Source organism: Coffea arabica, chromosome 7c, assembly GCF_036785885.1.
Source record: "Coffea arabica cultivar ET-39 chromosome 7c, Coffea Arabica ET-39 HiFi, whole genome shotgun sequence".
NCBI lineage: Eukaryota > Viridiplantae > Streptophyta > Magnoliopsida > Gentianales > Rubiaceae > Coffea > Coffea arabica.
In genome coordinates, this window is record NC_092322.1 from 5513523 (window position 1) to 5533567 (window position 20045).

At 37.7% G+C, this 20045-nt stretch overlaps 3 protein-coding genes and 1 long non-coding RNA gene across 5 annotated transcripts; 1 reads left to right on the top strand and 3 right to left on the bottom strand.

Moving 5' to 3' along the window:
* Positions 1-294: 294 nt before the first annotated feature.
* Positions 295-1146, bottom strand: LOC113700082 (protein BRICK 1). The gene is made up of 2 exons (XM_027220529.2): positions 789-1146; positions 295-636 (listed from the first exon to the last, which is right to left on the bottom strand). Exons 1-2 carry the CDS (start codon positions 919-921, stop codon positions 509-511), a joined length of 261 nt encoding a protein of 86 aa, XP_027076330.1. The 5' UTR covers positions 922-1146; the 3' UTR covers positions 295-508.
* Positions 1147-1752: 606 nt separating this feature from the next.
* On the bottom strand, positions 1753-8947 carry LOC113700081 (probable cytosolic oligopeptidase A). Its single transcript, XM_027220528.2, has 16 exons — positions 8301-8947; positions 8041-8208; positions 7778-7901; positions 7091-7167; positions 6462-6605; positions 6135-6365; positions 5966-6056; positions 5302-5423; positions 4898-5005; positions 4566-4811; positions 3659-3804; positions 3135-3252; positions 2742-2933; positions 2518-2583; positions 2289-2360; positions 1753-2178 (listed from the first exon to the last, which is right to left on the bottom strand). The coding sequence occupies exons 1-16, from the start codon at positions 8844-8846 to the stop codon at positions 2092-2094; spliced, it is 2538 nt and encodes an 845-aa protein (XP_027076329.1). The 5' UTR covers positions 8847-8947; the 3' UTR covers positions 1753-2091.
* A 797-nt stretch (positions 8948-9744) lies between these two features.
* On the bottom strand, positions 9745-15939 carry LOC113699077 (serine hydroxymethyltransferase, mitochondrial-like). Of its 2 annotated transcripts, none has more exons than XM_027219159.2 (16): positions 15726-15939; positions 15582-15632; positions 15383-15469; positions 14763-14884; positions 14485-14561; positions 13996-14120; positions 13120-13212; positions 12532-12624; positions 12211-12408; positions 11929-12033; positions 11606-11671; positions 11379-11456; positions 10993-11104; positions 10782-10892; positions 10276-10447; positions 9745-9915 (listed from the first exon to the last, which is right to left on the bottom strand). In XM_027219159.2, the coding sequence occupies exons 1-15, from the start codon at positions 15813-15815 to the stop codon at positions 10302-10304; spliced, it is 1554 nt and encodes a 517-aa protein (XP_027074960.1). In that variant the 5' UTR covers positions 15816-15939; the 3' UTR covers positions 9745-9915; positions 10276-10301. The 2 variants fall into 2 exon arrangements, with proteins under 2 accessions (XP_027074960.1, XP_027074959.1); XM_027219158.2 differs by having other exon boundaries at positions 9745-9923.
* A 1911-nt stretch (positions 15940-17850) lies between these two features.
* LOC113697926 (uncharacterized) lies at positions 17851-18810 on the top strand. Its single transcript, XR_003450052.2, has 2 exons — positions 17851-17989; positions 18344-18810. It is a non-coding gene; the product is annotated as an uncharacterized lncRNA (long non-coding RNA).
* The last annotated feature ends 1235 nt before the right edge of the window (positions 18811-20045 follow it).

Consider the following 20045-nt stretch of genomic DNA (forward strand, 5'->3'; position numbering starts at 1 on the left):
ACTGCATCTATATGTTACACCAGAAGATGATAGCACTAGTAAACAATTCCTCATCAATTATCCAGGCAACTGAGTAGATATCCTAATAGCAATTAGCACTTGGAAGCATCACAAAGCATGATTTATTTATTCAAATACCTTATCGAATAAGAGAAATTAAGCTGAATTTTCAGTGAATGTTAATTAAAGCAGTTGAATGCTCCAACAACTATGCAATTAATCATTCACAATTAGACTCTTTTTTTTTCAGCTCTAATGTCATCTGCATTGAACCGGAAAAAGTGAGCCATCCAATTTTCATAAATTGCTCAATTAGCAATGCCTATATAACCAAATAATACATGGATGGATATGCAAATATTGCTAGCAGTATACTCAAGGGAGTAAACAGAAAAGTAGCAAGGTAAGCACTTGAAGGAAAGAACCGCATCGAATGAGAAACTGCTTACATACATAGAGGCAAATGCGTAATTTTATGTAGTGTACTGATATAAAGATGGAAGAATGATCAATTAGGGGTGAAGAGAGCCGGATTGGCAGTAGCGCTACCAACTTGGACCTCGAGCATTTCGAGACGACGCTCCAGCGTATCAAGCTTCTGATTCAGAGTCGCCAATTTGCTTTTCGTTGTAGCCTCTGGAGAAGAGATGCAATGCAGAGAGGGAGAGTGTGTGTGTTAAAGCATACTTTAACTCAGATGACGCTGATCAAAAGAGAAAGGAGAAAGGAATAGAAATGAGGCAAACAGGTAAAGGTAGGGGTTGGGTTGTTTAGGTGAAATTGATTACCAAACTGAACGAGGAAGTCAAAAAGGCGACGGACGTTAAGGGAGATGTGGGAAATGAACTCCCGATTCTCCCAATCGGCTTGGACTGCTATCCCCACGTTCACCGCATTCGTGATTCCTCCAGCTCTTGCCATTGTTAATCTAGTTCTACTACTACTACCGCTTCTTCTTCTTCTTCTTCAGTCTTGTCTTTAGCTGCTTTCTTTCTTGAGCTTCTCTCTCTTCTCTCGACTGATGAAATGAGATGAGATCTGCGTTTCCTAATTAATCTCCTGCTGGAAAGGAGACGTCAGCGCAAGTGTTACTTACGGTGGCTGGGCTGACCTTGCCTGGTTTCGTCGCGGTTCCTTTCCGGAGTTTTCTCACCCTTTTTTTTTTAATTTTAATAATAAAAAATAACTACTACTCGTGGCAACACGCTCCATAAGTAACATACACAGACAAGAGAGAGAAGTTCCAAATTTATTCTTTCTTTTTTTTTTCAACAACGATATATTTATATAACCTATTTTATCCTAATCTAAGAGAAGGAAGAGCCTAAGGAGACTGTTACAGAGGCTAGTGGGTATACAGAGTTAACTAGACTAAAAAAATATTATGACATAACTCTTAAATTTTTCTCGTTGTTGGTGAGGTTTGAACCCTCACCAACAGCCCAAAAAAAGAGGGACTTGTGATTGTTCGAAATTTATTCAAAGTTACGACATTGTGACAGTAGGCTTTTCTTTCAAGGGCCGCTTCTTCTTTACATGATGTTGTTGCTGCGTGTCTTACTGACCTAGGCTATGATCCTCAATTGTTACCGACCACACAATCATCAGGTATATTAGACTTTATTAATACGCACCCTCTAACTTAAGCATTCTCGTTCCAGCCAAAAAACCGTAAACAAAAATTCACCAATAAACTTTGGTAACTATAGTGCTGCCCTCTTCCACGAAGATGGACAACGCAAATGCCGAACATTAAGGCAATGCCGAATTTATTGAATGTCCAATAAATCCAGTAACAATTACTCAATTATTTTGAGATGTACTTTTCTATCATAGCCCCGTCACCGTCAGTTGTTATCTATATATCAAGTCCAGATGAGAGAAAACTACCTTAAAAGTACAAATAACAATGCCCCTGGACTTGTAGATATCTTAAATCCCTCAAAAAAAAAAAAAAAAAGGATGGTCCATGGGGTTGTAGATATCTTAAGCCTAGCAATGTTGCGGCAATTGTATTCTTAACCAGACCGACACAAATAGCCTCCATCTACTATCAAATGACCATCGCTCTGATGAACCCAAAAATTTAGCTTATGCAGACGCTGTGACAGGTAGCAAGCCGTTGTGCCTAAGCAGCGCCTCCGGAGAAGGTTCCCGGCCCCGGAATTCCACAAATACCTGAATAACCATAGGAGCATAATAAGAAGACAGATACCGCATCTAGGATGCAAGCTTTCATATGAAAGGGTGAAATATGTAGGATGAGCATTATTTTTCAAATGTCTAACCTCCAGTGGAGCTTTTCCACCTCCAAGAGCAAGTATGGTTTCTCGGAACCTATTCCCTGTCTCTTTTACTGCCTGTTCAAATTAAAAACATGCAAGCAATGAAGCTCCTAAAAGACAACATGAAACGGACACACTACCACCTTAAATCTACACTTATATACGGATGCCTTCCACAAAGAACCCAAGCTCATAGGATATCAAGCCTTCTTAGACAGCAGCAAAAAATTACCTTTTCGTCATGGAGCCCAGCATCTTCAAATGCTGAGAAAGCATCTGCAGACAAGACCTCTGCCCACTGCAGAAATTCAAACATTTAAGCCTTGTCAAAGATTCTAAAGCTCAACAAATCATCAAGCCAACCACAAAGCAAGTCGGTCGATTTTACCCTATAGCCTGCATATTCTTTATGCTTTTAGCACCTCCTAGTAAACTAGTCATTCAAGCATAAGATACCTTATAACTGTAGTATCCAGCTGCATATCCACCAGCAAATATGTGACTAAAACTGCATAGAAATCGATCATCTGGAAGTGGAGGAAGCACTTGAGTTCTTTCTGAGACCCTACGATCAACATCATAGATTGATTCCGAACCACCAGGTACATACTTCGTGTGCAACTCAAGATCAACGGTCGCAAATCTTAACTGCAAAAAACAGAAGAAATATTACTTAAACCGAAACGGCACAAGTTTGAGTCCAAAGTGCACCAAAGGAAAATAAATTAATAAATGAATACACGAAGCTTCACCAGTCGGCATCAATGGCGTACAAGAACACAATCTTAATATCCTAGCAGCAAGAATGGAGTGAAGATGTAACACAACATTACATAGCTATATGCTGACCTGGCGAAGACTTAGAGAACCTGCACGAAAAGTTCTGGCAGCAAGAAGTTTCTTATAAATGTCTTCAGGGAGACTCTCTCCAGTTTCATAATGCTTGGCAATGCCCATCAATGTATCCCTGCAATAACCATCAATAACACATCAGCGGCAGTGGGAGAGAAAAGGTAATAAAAATTGGCTAATTGCTCCAAAATCAAGAAAATGAGTCTGAAGAAGAAATATTAAAACATAATTGTCTCCCTAAAACCAGCAGACTCAGATGAGTGATTTGCCGGTCATCACAGTAGAATTCTAACTTTATTCCTGAATATATTTTCTTTGGTATTAGCATTTTCTTCGCAGAAATTTAGTTCGTTAAAGGACTCAAAAGGAAGCTCGAAATAATTCTTAAGACTAGTACATATTTATTATCCGAGAGAGAACTAAATACACATATATATTGAAGGAATGTAAGAGCATACACAGCCAAGGTTGATTATTTGCAGAAGTTATAACCCCTGAAATATACCAACACAAAATTATACCTATGGTAGCACCAATTTTCCATAAATTGGGACGGCAGTTCAACAGCATCCCACTCAATTTTCCGGATACCAGCAACCAAACCCTCATCTTGTTTTGTTAACATATGCTGAAGGGCATGACCAAACTCATGAAAAACAGTCTCAACCTACAAGGATAAGCAGAATAATGCATGAGTTCAAAATTTGTTATCAAGATCACCAGATAAGATACTTTTATAATTCCAAACACAATCTTTCCGAAACAATACATAAATGAAAATTTACATAAGATTATTTAGCTCCCATAAAAGGAAGCTCTGAACATGTTCTTACAAGGGGTTAAGGGACTTAAATTGAACAAGCACCACAACAAACCATAGGCGTATCATAATTGCTCAAGCAATATGACATTTAAGATAGTGACATGGTCAAAATTGCAGAAGCAATATGGCATTAACTACAGGGTCAATCACTATGCAGAACAGCCACAATCATTCAATAACTTCTGAAAACAAAGTTGACAGCTTAAATTGCACAAAAGGAAAAGGGGAAAAAAATCATTTCGTTAGAAATATATCGTTTTACAATCAAAATAAGCATGTCTGTGCAGACCTCTACTCTGATTTATCCAATCAATGAATTACTTACCTGGTTATGTACTCTTTCTATTCACTGAGAGCTTATCATTTTGGTCTAACATGGCACAACTTAACTATCAACCTATTAAATAATCCATATTTTCCAAAAAATCTCAATAAGATATAATTGGACGGACTGTATCTGTTTGCCTGACATTAGCAGTCCAAAAGTATGGCATCCAAAAACATAAAAGAGAAACAAAAAATAAGTAAGTAAATGCATTCCTACCATTAATCCCAATAGTCTAGGCATCTTAAGAAAGCACACTACATAAAACTTTTGACCTTACCTCACGGAAGGTCATTAGGCTAGGCTTGTTCCCTACAGGAGGCATTTGATTGCAAACCATGTGGGCGACAGGCAATCTGGGAGAGACACCATCTCGTGACAATACACGACTTCGCGAAACAACTTCATCCATCCAAGCACCTCCACGCTTTTCAGATGGTCGGGAATATGGATCAAAATAAAAATAAGCAATGGCACTGCCTGAAGAATCATTGACACAGTAAAATCGGACATCGTTGTTCCAAACCTAAAAAATCATAAAACTGTTAAAACAAAATCTCTTCCTGTAAGAATCAATGGTGACAAAAGACAAAATCTGTTGTATATATTTACAGGAGCTAAACCATCAGCAGCCTCAATATTGATTCCAAAAAGCATCTTGGCAAGGTTGAAAAGGCCATCCATAACTTTAGGCAAAGAAAAGTAAGGACGAAGTTCTTCCTGTAATGACTCAACAAGATTAGAAATCCAGCTTGCCAAATAGATGTGTAAAACAAGAACACACGACTTCTAGTACAGTACCAAATACCATATTATAATCATATCACACTTGAATAAATTTTATAAAATGCACTCAAAAATAGCCTCAAAGAGCACATAACAGGCCGAAGCTAAAACCTAGCCTTTTTTTTTTTTTTGAAACCAAGGAACTGAACCATGAGTTAAACCCTCTAAATAAGTGATGACCAAGATTGAAACACAAAATTTAAGCATTGAAAATCCACAAGAGAGAGAACCTCATTTATTTCATATTTCGATTCCCGAAGCCTCTCACTCCAGAAGCTGAGATCCCAATGGTTCAGATTGTCAGCTTCTAGAGCACCTTGACTTTTAGAGAATTGCTTGAGGTCTTCCATATCTACGGAAAACAAAGGACTATAATCAGTGACTGAATTTAACTCGCGTAGGTATTAGAGTGAAAGCGAAACAGACCACATAAAAAGAAGAAAAGAAAAAGTGAGGCAGGAAAGAAATAGGCCATTAAATTAGATAAAAGCAAAGGAGCATGCTAAAATTTGAAAAACCAGGAATATCAGAACTTGCGGAGAATACTTGATTACAAATCTAATTTAAATAATGTTGTCAACAAGCTGAAAGCTATAGAAGTAGAATTCTTTACTTACCTGCTACTTCTGTATTCCACTTTGCTTTTAAAAAAGCAAAGCTTGAGGGAAGATATGATGGAACTCTACAGTTTTAACCAATATAAATATGTTGAACTAAAAAATAAATGCTAGCAAATCCTGTCAAGTGAAAAAAGTTAAAATATTACATAAGTGACATACTAAAGCCATCAGACTTTTAACACTTTCTTCATGTCAAATTTGAATCAACAGCATACACTTAGTAAGTTTTAACCGGCCAAAAGCAATGAACTAGAAACCATACTAAGTATATTACCTTTAACTGCAGGATCCCAAGATGCAGCACGAATCTTTTCAAGGAGCTCTAGTGCCTTATCAACAGTCGCCATTTTGGTAGCCATGCTTACCTAAAAAGAACAACAACTACATTAGTACGCCTAAAGTTGACTGACATCAATTTGGAAGTAAACACTTAATGGTTGTACCTCTCCATGGTTATTATAGCCAAGAAGCTTAGCTTTTTCCAACCTAAGTTGTAGAATCTGATCAATTATCGGTGTGTTATCCAGGTCTCCACTAGAAGCACGTGTCACATAAGCACGGTAAACTTCCTCCCTCAAGGTTCGATTTCTAGCATGTTGCATCACAGACATAAGACTTGGCGCATCCAATGTGATTATCCATGGTCCATTTTCAGCAGTGGCATTTTCATGCCCCTGTAAGGCTTATAGGATGATGAGCAATGCCATACCAAGCAACAAATGAACTAAAATGATGATGTCATAAGTAATGCCCCTTTCTGAACAGTTTACCTTAGTAACTGCTGTCTGGGCAGCCAATCCAAGTGCTGTAGCAGGCAATCCTTCAATATCTTTCTTGTCCGTAATTACGTTTTCATACTTTTTTGTGGCATCCAAAACATTTTCCTCAAACATTCGCGATAGTTTTGCAAGCTCCTGCAGACAAATTGAAAGCAAATGAAAGTATTACTTATCTAGAAAGGTAACACTGAACATCAGAAGTAAATTGCAAGATATATCTGGGCTAACTATCATCATCATATTACGAGGGAAATTTAGTGTTCCTCAGCAGAAAAAGAAATATAAGCATCATGCTAGAATTGCTCAAAAATAGTCAACAGAAAGAACTCTCTAAGACAACACCCAGGAAAATAAAACAATAAGCATAATGCAATTTATTTGGCAACCTATGTTATAAAAAATAAGCCATCCACCCATGGTCAAGGAAAAATAGAAAACACATAGTTACTCAAGATGTCACATTTACATCAAATTCTTGACACCAATAATGAGCAGACAATCAAATTTTAGGCAAAGATACAGATAAAATTGAACATGTTATCTACAGATCAGATAACCACCAAAAGAATCTAAATAATCTGATTATGATGAAATATAGAATTCAACAGAGCAGCATATACCTGTTCAATTTTGTTAAATTGCTCTCTTTTATCATCTTCAAGGGCAATGCCACTCAATATGGCCTCCTCAATTGATGCTGCATAAGTAAGAGACGCCATGAGAATTTTTAAGCTCAAGCATACCAAATTTTTAGTGTGGCACTATTAAGTAACAAAAAGATAGAAAAATATCCTAGTACAGTTGTTGTAACTCCTCGTCAGTAAACATGCACAAGTAATACTTAATCATATAAACCAAATTCCTTTCCTTTTCGTGATTAAGTCTAAATAAGGCGTGTAGGACCTCATTTTTGTCACTTTATTAATCCAACGACTTGCAAGGTGGAAGAATGAGAGTTAAACATGTCTGAAGGCAACATTTTATGCATAGAAAACTCTGATGACAACATATAAAACGATACTAAGAATATAAAGAGCAACATATTCAGATAGTTTCATTCCCTATATTCATTCTGCACAAAACCTTAAAAGCTAAAACCAATAAATTCAGTGGAATTTTCAGAAATAACTCATACCACAGCATGACTCAAGGCAAAAAGAAAATGACATACTAAAAAGGTTAGGCATAAAAACCAAAGAAAAGGACATAAGGATCAACTAAACACTCATTATATGTAACACTAACTACAGCTAATACAACTATGTATGTATTTGCTAAATCAAACAGGGCAGAGTTCAAAGACGTACTTTCAACTATCCGTTTACGAGCATCACTCAGCGAATCCCAATCAGGAGATCCCCGTATAGCTTTATAAGCATTATAAATTGGCTTACTTTGACTCAGTTTGAGGTCAAACGCAACCTTCTCTGGCTGCAGATCAAGATTCAAAAGACCATATGAGCACCAAAAGCAATACAGTGATATAACTTTTCCCTATCAATTAAGAAAAAAAAAAAGGAAAAAATCTATAGCACGGTTAATAACCAAAAATACATGTATATATATAGACCTGCACTTCTTCAATGGCAGCACGAAGCTCAGAGCTGTCCTTAACGGACTTGAGGTGATTGATTGCTCCCCAAACCACAGTAATCCTATCAATTATCTTCTCTAGTGGCTCCACCAATTTGGGCCACGTCGGCTCCACCGTCTTCTCCAATTCCTCCAATTCTCCCTCCTGCATTTACATGCATTGAATCATCTCGTTTGTTAAATCAAAATAAATGAATAAATATGGTGTTAATTTCTTCAAATTTTGAAAGCACGTACGAGTTCCTTCAGCAAAGCGCGGATGCCAGGGCGGACGTGCTCGGCCTCAATCGAATCAAACGGCGGGAAATTGAAGTCCGTTAGAAGAGGATTCTTGTCGCCGACGGAGGTCATTCCGGAAGGAGGTTGGGAGACGGTGGATTTTGACGGTGATGCAGCGGCGAATGATCGGACGGTGGTGGTTGACCTAGTAGAGGTTTTGGCTGACCAGTGGAGACTGTGCAGGCAGAGCAAGAAAGAGGAAGACCAGAGAGGACAGGGCGGGGATTTGGGAAGTTGGGTGGGGTAGTATTTGGGAAGAGAAAGAGAAGAAGCTTTTAAGCAAAATGGCTGGGATCGAAAGTGACGAGCTGCTACTGCTAGCGCCGGATACTGAAGCGAGCAAGAAAGAGTGAAGCGGGTAGCCATGAGGAGTATGGTTAGCGCTATGATAAGGAGAATGGAGCCGTAAAGGGCTCGGCTTGGTCCGGATGATGATGCATATAATACGGGTTTGGGTATTCTAGTCCCGTTTTGACTTATGGGTTTGGATTTGGAGACGGTCATTGCTTTGGTTTCTGAAGCTGCAGGTGCTGGATCACGTTTCTTTCTTCCGGCCTCAATTACTCTCCTCCTCCCGTCATCTCGTGTTAAATTGCGAGCTTGGACCGTACATCGAGACATTTTTGTTTACTACAAGTGATTTTTTAGTTTGTATAGCTTATGGAGTACTACTACTTTTTAATTTTAGTGGGAACCACCAATTGTTTTGTTTCCTTGACGGCTATTTTAGGATGGTTACTATTTGTAAATTGTAATTCATTCTCATTTTCTAATTTATTTTGAGGAAGATCTCACTTTATGACTTTATCTTTTATGTAAATGTTGTTTAAGTCAACTTGGTTCTTCTTTTTTTTTTCCGGTAAGAGTTTATGTCAACTTGGTACGTTCCATTCCATTGCATCGTAGTAATTCAAAGATTGATAATAACTTAGACTATCAAAATTATGAGTGTATTTTGGATAGTAGATTATTTTAAATAATTTTTTTGAAAAAATAGTGTAGCAGATTTTTTTTTTTTTTTGATATGATATATGCGAAACAAAAGGTTAATTGAAAAAAGTGTTGATAATAGAAGCGAATAAATTTTGACAGATAAAGAAAAATATTATTTATACTCCATTTTTTGTTATTTGCATTCCTACTATCATTTCTATTATATAGTTTTCATTTATTAGACTATATGATATAATAAATGATGGGAGTACAACTAACAAAATGACGAGAGTGCAAATAACATTATAAATTTTCTCCTCCTTATCCTTCTGCACATTTTGGGAATTCAAGTTTGTGATGGGGTGTCATTAATTTCTGAATCAGTTCCCAAAACATTCCTCCATAGAAGAGAACACTGAAGTAAAATATCAACCATGCGTATAACACCAGAGCTAGGAAGAGCATGTACTTAATGTTAAAAACGGTTTTATTCTTTCTCAGCAATAGCTCCGCTAATATACATATACAGTTTGGTCAAGTGGGATTTGCTGGATTTCACGCATGACAGCCCCAAAATAGCTTGTAGCTTGACCTTTATACAGAATATCATCATCTTTATCTTCATCTTGGACATCGGTGCCTGTTCAACTGAAAAGGTGAAAATGTTAAAATAGAGAAAAGAAAGAGGAGGAGATAAAAAACAATGTCACGGTAAATGTCAAACAGTTAACAGAACTATTAAACAGCCAAAAGCTGTAGCATGCAGTTTGAAAAGGAGAAAAAGATGATCAAGCAAGTTCAAGACAGACCTAAAAACATAGACCATCAAGCAGCATCCAGGGAAAGACTCAGATTTGTTACAACTATATGTGGACAACTTTCTAGTTATGCATTGTGCATGGCTTGCCAAACTTGATGATAAATGTTAACTTTTGCACAATTAAAGGGGACATTCAATCACTGAAACTAAAACCAGAAACTCTCAGAAAACTGCACATGCCTGGCTTAGCATGCAGATTCAGTTCCTCAATCTTTGTACTTCATAGTTTCTTTATCAAACCCAATTGTTGGAAATTGTTTGGCATACTCCTCCACATCATGACGGAGTTTTGCTGCCTCAGATTGGGCAGCACTGGACTGTAAAGTGGCCAAAAAGTCCTTCAACTTCGTCCCTGAAAATTAAGAGGAGGAAGACAACATTAAAAGGAAGGATAAAAATTCAACAGAGAGTGAAAAGAAAAGAGGGAGTATTGGAAGGGAGGGGGGAGGATGGGGAATACCCCTAGCAATATGACATTACATATATTACTTCTAAAATATTGTTGCACTTTGATAGCACAGTCGAACCAAGAAGTGAGTCACACAGAACCCAGTAACAAACAAGTCTCCTGGGTTTGAATAAGATAATCATAAAGCTAGCTCCCAATAAGAGAATGAGCACAAGTACCAAACAGTAATTAAACTCAGGTTCTGAAAGAAAAGAAATCATGATACAACAACACACACCTTTGGTTTGGCCCTTTATTTTAACAGCCAACCGCACTGCAGCATCAAAGAACTCTGCAACTTTGACAAAATCCTCTTCTACAAATCCCCTGGAAGTTAGAGCGGGAGTTCCTGAGGCAGAAAAGTTCATCACTTGATTATGCTCAAGAGAATATTAATAGATAGTCACCTCATATTGCAAACTTAAGACAAAGAAAATCGAAAACTCTACCCATCCTGATGCCACCAGGAACCATGGCAGACACATCTCCAGGCACAGTGTTTTTGTTAGCTGCAATATGAACAGCTTCTAATACCTTTTCAACTCTGGAACCATCAATTCCCTGCAGAAATCAGGATTTTGAAAAATTAGTGAACCATAATATAAAGAAAGAAAATCGTGCAAATACATGAAAGTAGCTTATTTCGTAGTATCTTCAAAGAACAATAAAAATTCCTTTCAGAAACTGCTCAAAGCAAGAGAGAGAGAGAGAGAGAGACAGACAGACAGACCCCTGCTAATACTCATAAAATTTTGCAAAAAGAATATTTGGGTAATAATTTCTCTAAAAACTTCAATGGAACATAGAGGAATAGAATGTAAGTTCTCTTCATTACCTTGTTTTTTAGGTTCACCAAGACCAAGTGGTTCTCTGTTCCACCAGATACAAGTTCATAGCCCTTCTCAACCAAAGCCTGCGTAGCTAGACAAGCTTCAGTGCTCAATAATTGCAGCATGTAATAGAATATTGTGACTTGACAATTATGGTTAATTGTATATCTGGAACTGAAATATTAATAATCTCTCACATCAGTTGCTAGTTCCAAATGCTCACAATCATTACCTGGGCAAACTTTGAGCAGTTACTAAGTACTTGTTCCTGGTAAGCTCTGTATTCTGCAGACTGTGCCTGCATTAGATATAAAACCAGAATATACCAGAGTCATTTCATATTCCAGGGATGATAACCTAAAGTAAATTGGCTTCTTTGAAAGATAACCCACTCATTACCAAGAAGAAGATGTGATAAATAACAAGATTTACTTCAACAACATTTGGTTTCATTAGTATCTCCTAACTCATTAATGCTTCAATACTATGGCCAATTATGTTCTTTCCTTTTAATGCATCTGAAGTTCAGACATGTTGTTAACCAATCATCAGTACCTGTTTCAGAGCTACAGCCAGGCCTGTAATTGTGTGGTTGTGGGGGCCGCCTTGAAGTCCAGGAAAGACAGCTTGGTTGATTTTGTCTTCATAGTCGTACAAGACCTACATGAAGAACTCAGGTTATCAGTATTTACTTTTTGTGCTCCATGTCAGATATTACCAAAACTCAAGTTCAACAAAACTTAAGCATCAGGGGCTTGAGGATGAGAAAGGCAGAGAGCTTGAAGTGTAAAAAGGTCATACAGTGATTTTACATTTTTTTTTCCTATGAAAACTGACCTCTTGTCCTTGTTTGTTGATTTCTTTCACACCCTTTCTGAAGAAAATCATGGCACCACGAGGTCCCCGGAGTGACTTGTGTGTTGTGGTAGTCACAACATCTGCATAATCAAATGGAGATGGAATAACTCCAGCTGCAACTAATCCGCTAATGTGTGCCATATCTGCCAAAAGTATAGCTTTCTGTTTGTCACAAACCTGTCAAATTCAAGAAAAGATGAGTTTCCAAGGTTTTTTTATCACCGTGTCATCCTGCCATAGGGCACTCTGAAATTAAAGTCAAGAAGTTCCCACATATTAAAATAACCTTTGCTATTCTACCTTGCGAATACGTGCATAATCATAGAGACGGGCATAAGCACTAGCACCAGCAACTATCAGTTTTGGTCTGAACAGTACTGCACTTTTTTCTAGCTGCATTTCAGAGATCAACAGTCAAGTAAAGCTTGTATTATAGAGCTTATCCTCCATGATGGTATATTAGAAAAAATCTCAAATTAGCAAATTGAACTAGAGATATTTTGGCATGCTGGCTACACTCCTGTGCTACCAAGTGCAAAAGCAAGAGAAAGAACGTGAAATTATCTTTCTTCAAAGAAGTCAAAGGTAATGAATAAAGAAGTTTCCAGTATTGCACTTTCCTGTTGCATCAATATAAGCATGAATACCAATCTTAAACTGTACATTTTTAGAGACAATGGTCTGTGAATGTAAAAGTTCCATAATTCTATTAAATCTCACTCGCCGATGACCAGAAGTTTTCATCATTCAATGTAATCAATTGGATCAGCAAGACTAAGTTGCACAATGCTGCATCTTAACAAATATCCAGCGGGATTAAGCAGTGTGGACAATATAAATCAAAAGCCAAAGATAAAGATCCATCATAGCAAGAAACAGGAACTTTACCTGGTCATAGTCAATATAGCCAGTGCTCTCATTCAATCTGTATGGCATGGTCTCAAAAAAGATAGAAACTGCAGATATCTTCTTTGTGTCAGTCTGTGGCCATTCAAGAGATGAAACCATCAATTGCAGATTCATATGATTATAATTGAGTGATGCTATAAATGATGAAGGCATCCTCAAAGCACAGAAGAAAGTCATTAAAAAAAATTCATGCCAATAACCATGTAGATGTGAAAGTATTTTCTAGAACTACAAAGCCCAGAAAGCCTAGTCTGTCAAATGCAATTTAATGTCTCTCAAGTGTTGCATCACAGAGAAGAGGATCATTATCACACAAAAACTTACATTTTAACTTTTGCAACATGAATTGTTATGCACTGAAAGTACTCATATTGTCTTAGCATCTTTCAGCTAAAAACAAAAGTACATCGAGATTGCAAAGTGTTACTCAAAAATCAAAGGTAAAATGGGACGCTTACACTAAGCAAGACATTAGGTCACCAAAAATTTCCTTTTTCATCTGTTGGACTGACATCATCAAGTTGCAGGTGCGAGTCATGAAGTCATAGTAGCAGATTGTCCAGTAGGCAAAGATTTTGTTACATGGCCAACAGTGATATTTAAGCCAAACATCAACTCAACAAACTATGAAAAGTAGGAAAGGAAAAACAGTTTCTGCAGTACCAACAAAACTGCAGTTGCATTACTAACAGTATCACCAAGAAAAAAGTTCCAAGAACCACATGTGACTGGCAAAGGATAATGCATCTAGAACTCTGGACTCCATTGAATAAGTACAGGGTAGGAACAAAACTTTGCACTTGGACCCAGTCAGACATTTGTAAAGAAAAAGATGTGAGGGAGAGAGAGAGGAACCTGATATCCATGAGAAAGATGCCCACCATGTGGAAGATCAAGTGCCATGATTCTTTCATGAGGTTTCAATAATGCAGTATAAACTTGAAAATTAGACGGAGACCCTGATAGAGGCTGCACGTTAACTGCACCAGAAAATGTAAATGGTGTTTGGTTCCACTATTGCAGTAATCATACTTGCTTTTATTTTTCTTGCTAAATGAATGTTTAAAATTCCAAACATTTCAAGTTTCCTTGGATGTTTACAACTCCATAGTGCCATTACTGAAGAGACACCAGAACTACTATCCTTCAAGATGTTATGCAACACGCCATAACTACCTAGAGAAGTTGACATGAACCATCCAGATTGACACTCTAATCTTTTGAAGTTTTTGATAAAGATTAATAGTTGGTTGATGATCTATTTAAAGAAATAGAAGCAACTTCTGAGAGCAAAATAGAATTTCAAATATTTTAGGAATTCTATTGAATTAACGCTGCAATTACCTCCCCATTTAGCTGGATCCAACCTGAACGCTTCAAGAGCACGCTTCTGGCACAAGGTTTCTGCCATGTCAATGTACCTGAAAATAAAGCATCCAGTAAATCTCTAGGAATTGGAATGTTGCTAAAGTCCAGACTCAAACTTGGAAAAGGACTGACAAATTGCAGCAATTATGTTAAAACTAACTAATATCTGCAGGATGGAAATATATGCTCTCCAGCACACAAGAATCCTGGGAGAAAGAAAAAATAATGGAAGCGCATGGAAGCATTCTGCATACTCATTTCCTCCATAATATCTAGCACCTGGGTATCCTTCACTGTATTTGTTAGTCATGATAGACCCAACTGCTTGCATAACAGAGACAGAAGTGAAATTCTCTGAAGGGATGAGTTCAAGTCCCTGCACATAGGAAGTACAAACTCCAGTAAGATATCAAGTTCCATAGAATAGTTGGAACTTTAATTTGAAAGTTTTATTGGGAAACTTAACCTACATCCAAATTTCAAATGTTGATCAAAAAAACTAGTTAATTATAAGAAATTAAAGAAGCAGAGACAGAAATAGTGAATCTCTGTCAAATTCTTTTCAGGAAGCCAATGAAAGCACACAACATAGATGCTACTAGCAGTCTATTAGCAAAAGTCGTTTCATCCCACTTCACAACTCTATGAGCTGTGCACTGCAAGAAATGAAGACAACTTGCAAACTCTTTCTATGGTCTTGCATGCTCAAGTCTCAAACTTTACAGCATGGTTAGACCGCAAAAATCCATCCATTCGTGACCCAAGATTAAATTTTATCTAATACAAAAATCAGAACTTGAATCCATTTACAGGTAAAGCAAGAGATAAATAAGAAATACTATGCAGCCTTTGTAAAGAGGGCATAAAAGCAAACCTTCCATTGCCTGGCTTTCTCGAGCTCAATAATGTCAGTGACTTCTGGATCAACCACGTGTAGGGGAGCATTCAGCTGCTTTGGCCACTGAAGATTTCACAATCTCGTGTCAATATAAACGTATACGGAGTCCCAATTCGTGTTCAACAAAATTTGTTTAACTCTTATCACCAATCCTGGGATAAATAACAAAGCTTACAGTAACGCCAGACTTCTCCTTGTCGTAAACGGCTTCATTAGGCAAAGAGGACTGCAGTACAAAACAGAATCATATAAATTCGGCCCTGCAAAAATTTAGCCAGAAGAAAATCGAAAAATAGAAAAAACCAAAACCCGAAGTGACCATGGAATAGAGAGAGCCGCCATTGCAGAGGCGCTTAATGGGTTTGTCGGCCACTGAAGAGAGTCTGCGAAGAGCCATCGCCATTGCCATCTTCCTCCTTTGTGTGTGTCTCTCTCTCTCTCTTCTTACTCTGCTTATCTACTATACATGCAAATTGCAGACGCACGCAGGCATCCACTCACACACACACACACACACAACTCAGCCCACTGTCTCTGTCTCGTTTTGTTGTGGGATGGGATGGGATGGGATGGGATGGGGATCATTCATGGGAGATTTGATTTTGGGTGGTGGAAGAAAATTTTGAAATATTTCTGGTGCTTGTCGCGTTATGGCTGTTGCTGCTACTAGCATTTCTAAACCAAAGGGAGATCAGAAAAAATTAGCATTCGGGCAAAAATTCAAAACGGGATGAATTTATTTTTACAGCTTGAGATTCCGCCTACGAGTGTTAGTTATCACCTCACCATTTTGTGATGTGAGTGAATTAGTCGTAGGATTCGAATTCATTTGCATTGTCTCAATCGCAATAGTACGTGTTACCTTTTTTACTGACAATGGCGAAATTAATACAATTAACTCACAAATGGTGAAATTACAACTAAACTCACAAAGGGTAGGAGAAGAAGAAACTAGTGAGACTTGAATGTTTGGATTTTTGCAACTAAACTCAGGTGATATTAACACATAATCCACCGGATTTTCTCAAAATGTTTTTTGGCATACAACAAATTTCACGGCCGAGCCAAAAACGTACAGCAAAGGTAAATTATTTCGCCTAAATAACACTAGTAACAACTAGCTAGATTAGTAATTGCCAAAATTAATAAGTATTAATATTATATAGTAACAACTAGTTAGATTATGCATGTCCGTCAGATTTCTAGTCACAAAAACCGTAGAAATTCTCTTCTTTTTTTTTTTTTTTGTGGGTTTGGTTTGATTCATAACAGAAAATCGCGTGTTATGAAGTGCTGTTTTAATTTGTATGAATATCTGGAATTTCTGTTTCAGAGTTTTTTTTTTTATTTAATTTGGTTTTTCGGGTTAGCTTAGGTAGGCAAGATAATCACACCAAAATCAGCCATGAAAGCCCTATCCAGAATGGAACATTTCTTAGCCACAAAAAAACAGAGTTCATCCAATTCCAATTTGCCTTGTTGACTCATTATTGGTTCTTTGCTCCTGTCCAAATGATTTTGAAATGAAACTCACATTTTTGGGCCAAATGGGATGGGCCTATCATGTATGAAGCTTGACCTAGACCTTCCGAGTAAACAAATGTCTCTGCATCTAGTGATGAATTTGTTAAGCTTGAAGAGCAATTTGCATTTTGCGGGTTCCAAGCGAGTCCAGCCCTATCCATGATTCCATCGTTTAGTTCACAGGCATCTGGCGGCAAAGGCGTGTTAGGCCTGAAGAGGCATTCGAAAGTTGCAGTGAGGCCAGCCTTTCCAGTTTCCATGAATGTGGGCTTGATCAAGATTAGTCCACAAAAGCCAGACTAGAAGTCCTATCCTAATGACTACTTCGGTTTTAGCGTCTCAACTCTCTCGCTCTCTCTCTCTCAACCCTTATGGGTCAGTTGCTCCACCTCGTCTCACGGTATTAAGAATGTAATTTTTTTTGAGCAAATTACTCTGATAACCACTAAATTTTTTCAATAGTCAAGATTTGACTACTCAATTACTAATAATATATTTTTACGCACTGAACTATCAAAAGTGTAAATCTTGAATTATTTCGTTCGATTCCGTCATCAACTCTACCTAAAGATCCGTACAATAATTGGGATGGAGGGAGTAGATATTCTATCATTGGATGAGTCCTTAATATGAAGCCAATTATGGACGACGGTGAAAGGGTCTAGCGGTAAGACAGGTGACAGGTAGGAGTGGGCAAAAAAAATTCGAAAATCCAAAAAACCCGACTCGCCCCGAACCGAAAAATAGGACATCTGATCCGATTTCTATCATCGGATCAGATAGGATCGGGTACCCTAAATATTCGGATACGGATCGTAAAAACAAAAACCTGCGGGTACCCGACCCGGGGGTATAATATATAAATATTAAAAATATAGGGGCAATTGTATAATATTTTAAGTTATTATTAACCCTAACCTAAATAGTTCAGCCGACAGACACTCCCTCAGGCTCATGCCTTAGTTGACTTTCTCCTTCTCCTTCTCCATCTCTTCAACCTTCAGCCAATACTCTGCGACAACTTTCTTCCATAGGATTATTAAAGGATCCTGGGCTAAGGTATGTCCCCTGATTTTTGCCTGAATTGACATGCTCTGATTGAATTAAAATGTGATCAAAGCTGCCTGTATTTCAATTCTATGATTTAGAAAGGCTTAGAGCCTAGAAGTGGTCTATCTTTTGAGAAACTACAGTCGGATCTGTTTGGCCAGTGACATTCCGACGATATGTTTGATAAAAGTCTTAAGGGTATCCCCGTATAGTTTCATGAATAGAGACTTGAAACTAGAGATCTTTGAATTTTATATCCTCCATTGCAAGTATCAGAAAAATAAAGACTTTTCCCTATTAAATTCATCCACAGTGTTACTCATTCGTCATTCTGTGATTACTACAATTTTTTTAATGTTACAGGTGGTTATTAGTGTATTCATCTCTTCCACAATAGGGAAGGAAGCATGTAAGGTTCCTGGGTTCCACCTATAAGTGTACTTTTGCCTCTTCTTCAAGATTGGATTAGACACTTTTGAAACTTGACAGTCTAAATGTTGCTCAATGGGATGCCTCTGGTGACAGAAGTACTAGCACGTACCACTAGGGATTGGCTGGGTTTGTATTAAGATATTAGATCATGAACACTGAGAATAACAAATGGGTATTTTGTTGTGATTATGTATGTATTCATATAGCAGAACGCTTTGTTATTACCAACTTATTGAATCCTCCACCTTCTTTCACCACTCAAACATGATTATTTCACTTGTGAATCTTGAAGCTAGGCTTTTTCAGTTTAGTTCTGCTTTCTTATATGTACAGTACTCTGGTGACCAAGGAATTGTACCAAGTACAATATAGGCTTATTGGTACTACTTTTTCTGTCAGTGTTATTACGAAGTGGTTTTTGATTCTGGTTGTAAGGGCACCAGTTCTCCTAATTGTGATGGAAAATCTACTTGAAAGACCTGAGAATAATCCCTGTAGTTCATTAAACTAGCATGCCCATATTTGCTTGAGTTGGCTCTCTAAAAAATTGAAATGGAACTCGTTTCAAGGAGAAGAAATCAAATTCTCGGCAGATGTTGGAGAAAAGGAATCCGTATAAAATCTTGCATTCTTTAAATAGTGTACCCGCCCCTATTTTTTAGGTACCCGAGGACAATCGGAGCAAATTACGGTCAAAAAAACAGTGACCCGATATCTTAGGGTCGGGTCAGCCATTTGCCGTTCGGAGCGGGTATCCGACCCGTACCAACTCTTAGTGACAGGGGTATCCGAAGGAGTTTGAGCATTGTAGGGTACAGAAATTGAGACGGATCACGGCAGCGAGAAAGGGACCTAACCGGGGAGCAGGACGGTAAGTCCGTCCAAAATCAAGGGTATTTTCTTGTAAATGACTGATGAGATCCATTTTCCGGTTTGCCCATCCCCTTACAAGATAGAGGTCCAGGAGAAGGAGCCAAGGACCAAAGTCCCCACAATATCAATTCTTCTGGCTAGCAGAGATCTTGTTTCAACTTTCAAGATCACATGTTCCAAAAAAAAAAAAAAAAAAAGGCTCAAACGGATATGTCGCGTTTCCTAATTCTCCATTTTAGTTCTTTTTTAGTTCATAGTATGGCTGTATCTACTAGAGGGTCGTAACCTTCGTACGTTTGTCAAAAAAGAAAAACGAAAAAAAATTCTTCTTTTTAGTCCCCTTTTATTTTTGAGTTTGATCGCCACTTGTATTCCAGTCCTTGTTCTGCTACCATGTGCTTCCACTCACGCCTGCACAGTAATCCAAAAGAAAGCGTCTCGTCTTCATCAAACTAGCAGCGGTTGAGCTCACAAAAAGTGAGTTCCAGACCTATTAACTTAATCAAAAGGAGGTTATTAATATGATTAGATATATATCTTTTTTCTTAATCGCCATCTTTATTGCTCTTACACTTTTTATTAGAATCTTTAACAACATACTTAGGTTAACGTTACTAATTGAGGAAAGCAGGTGAACCTAAGACGGGGATTCATTATTTTGATTAGTACTTAGATGCTCCTATTTCATAGGAACATGCAAATGCAATTTGTTAAGGAACAAAAAGTTCAAAATAATCCTTATAAAATTTGATCTTTCAGT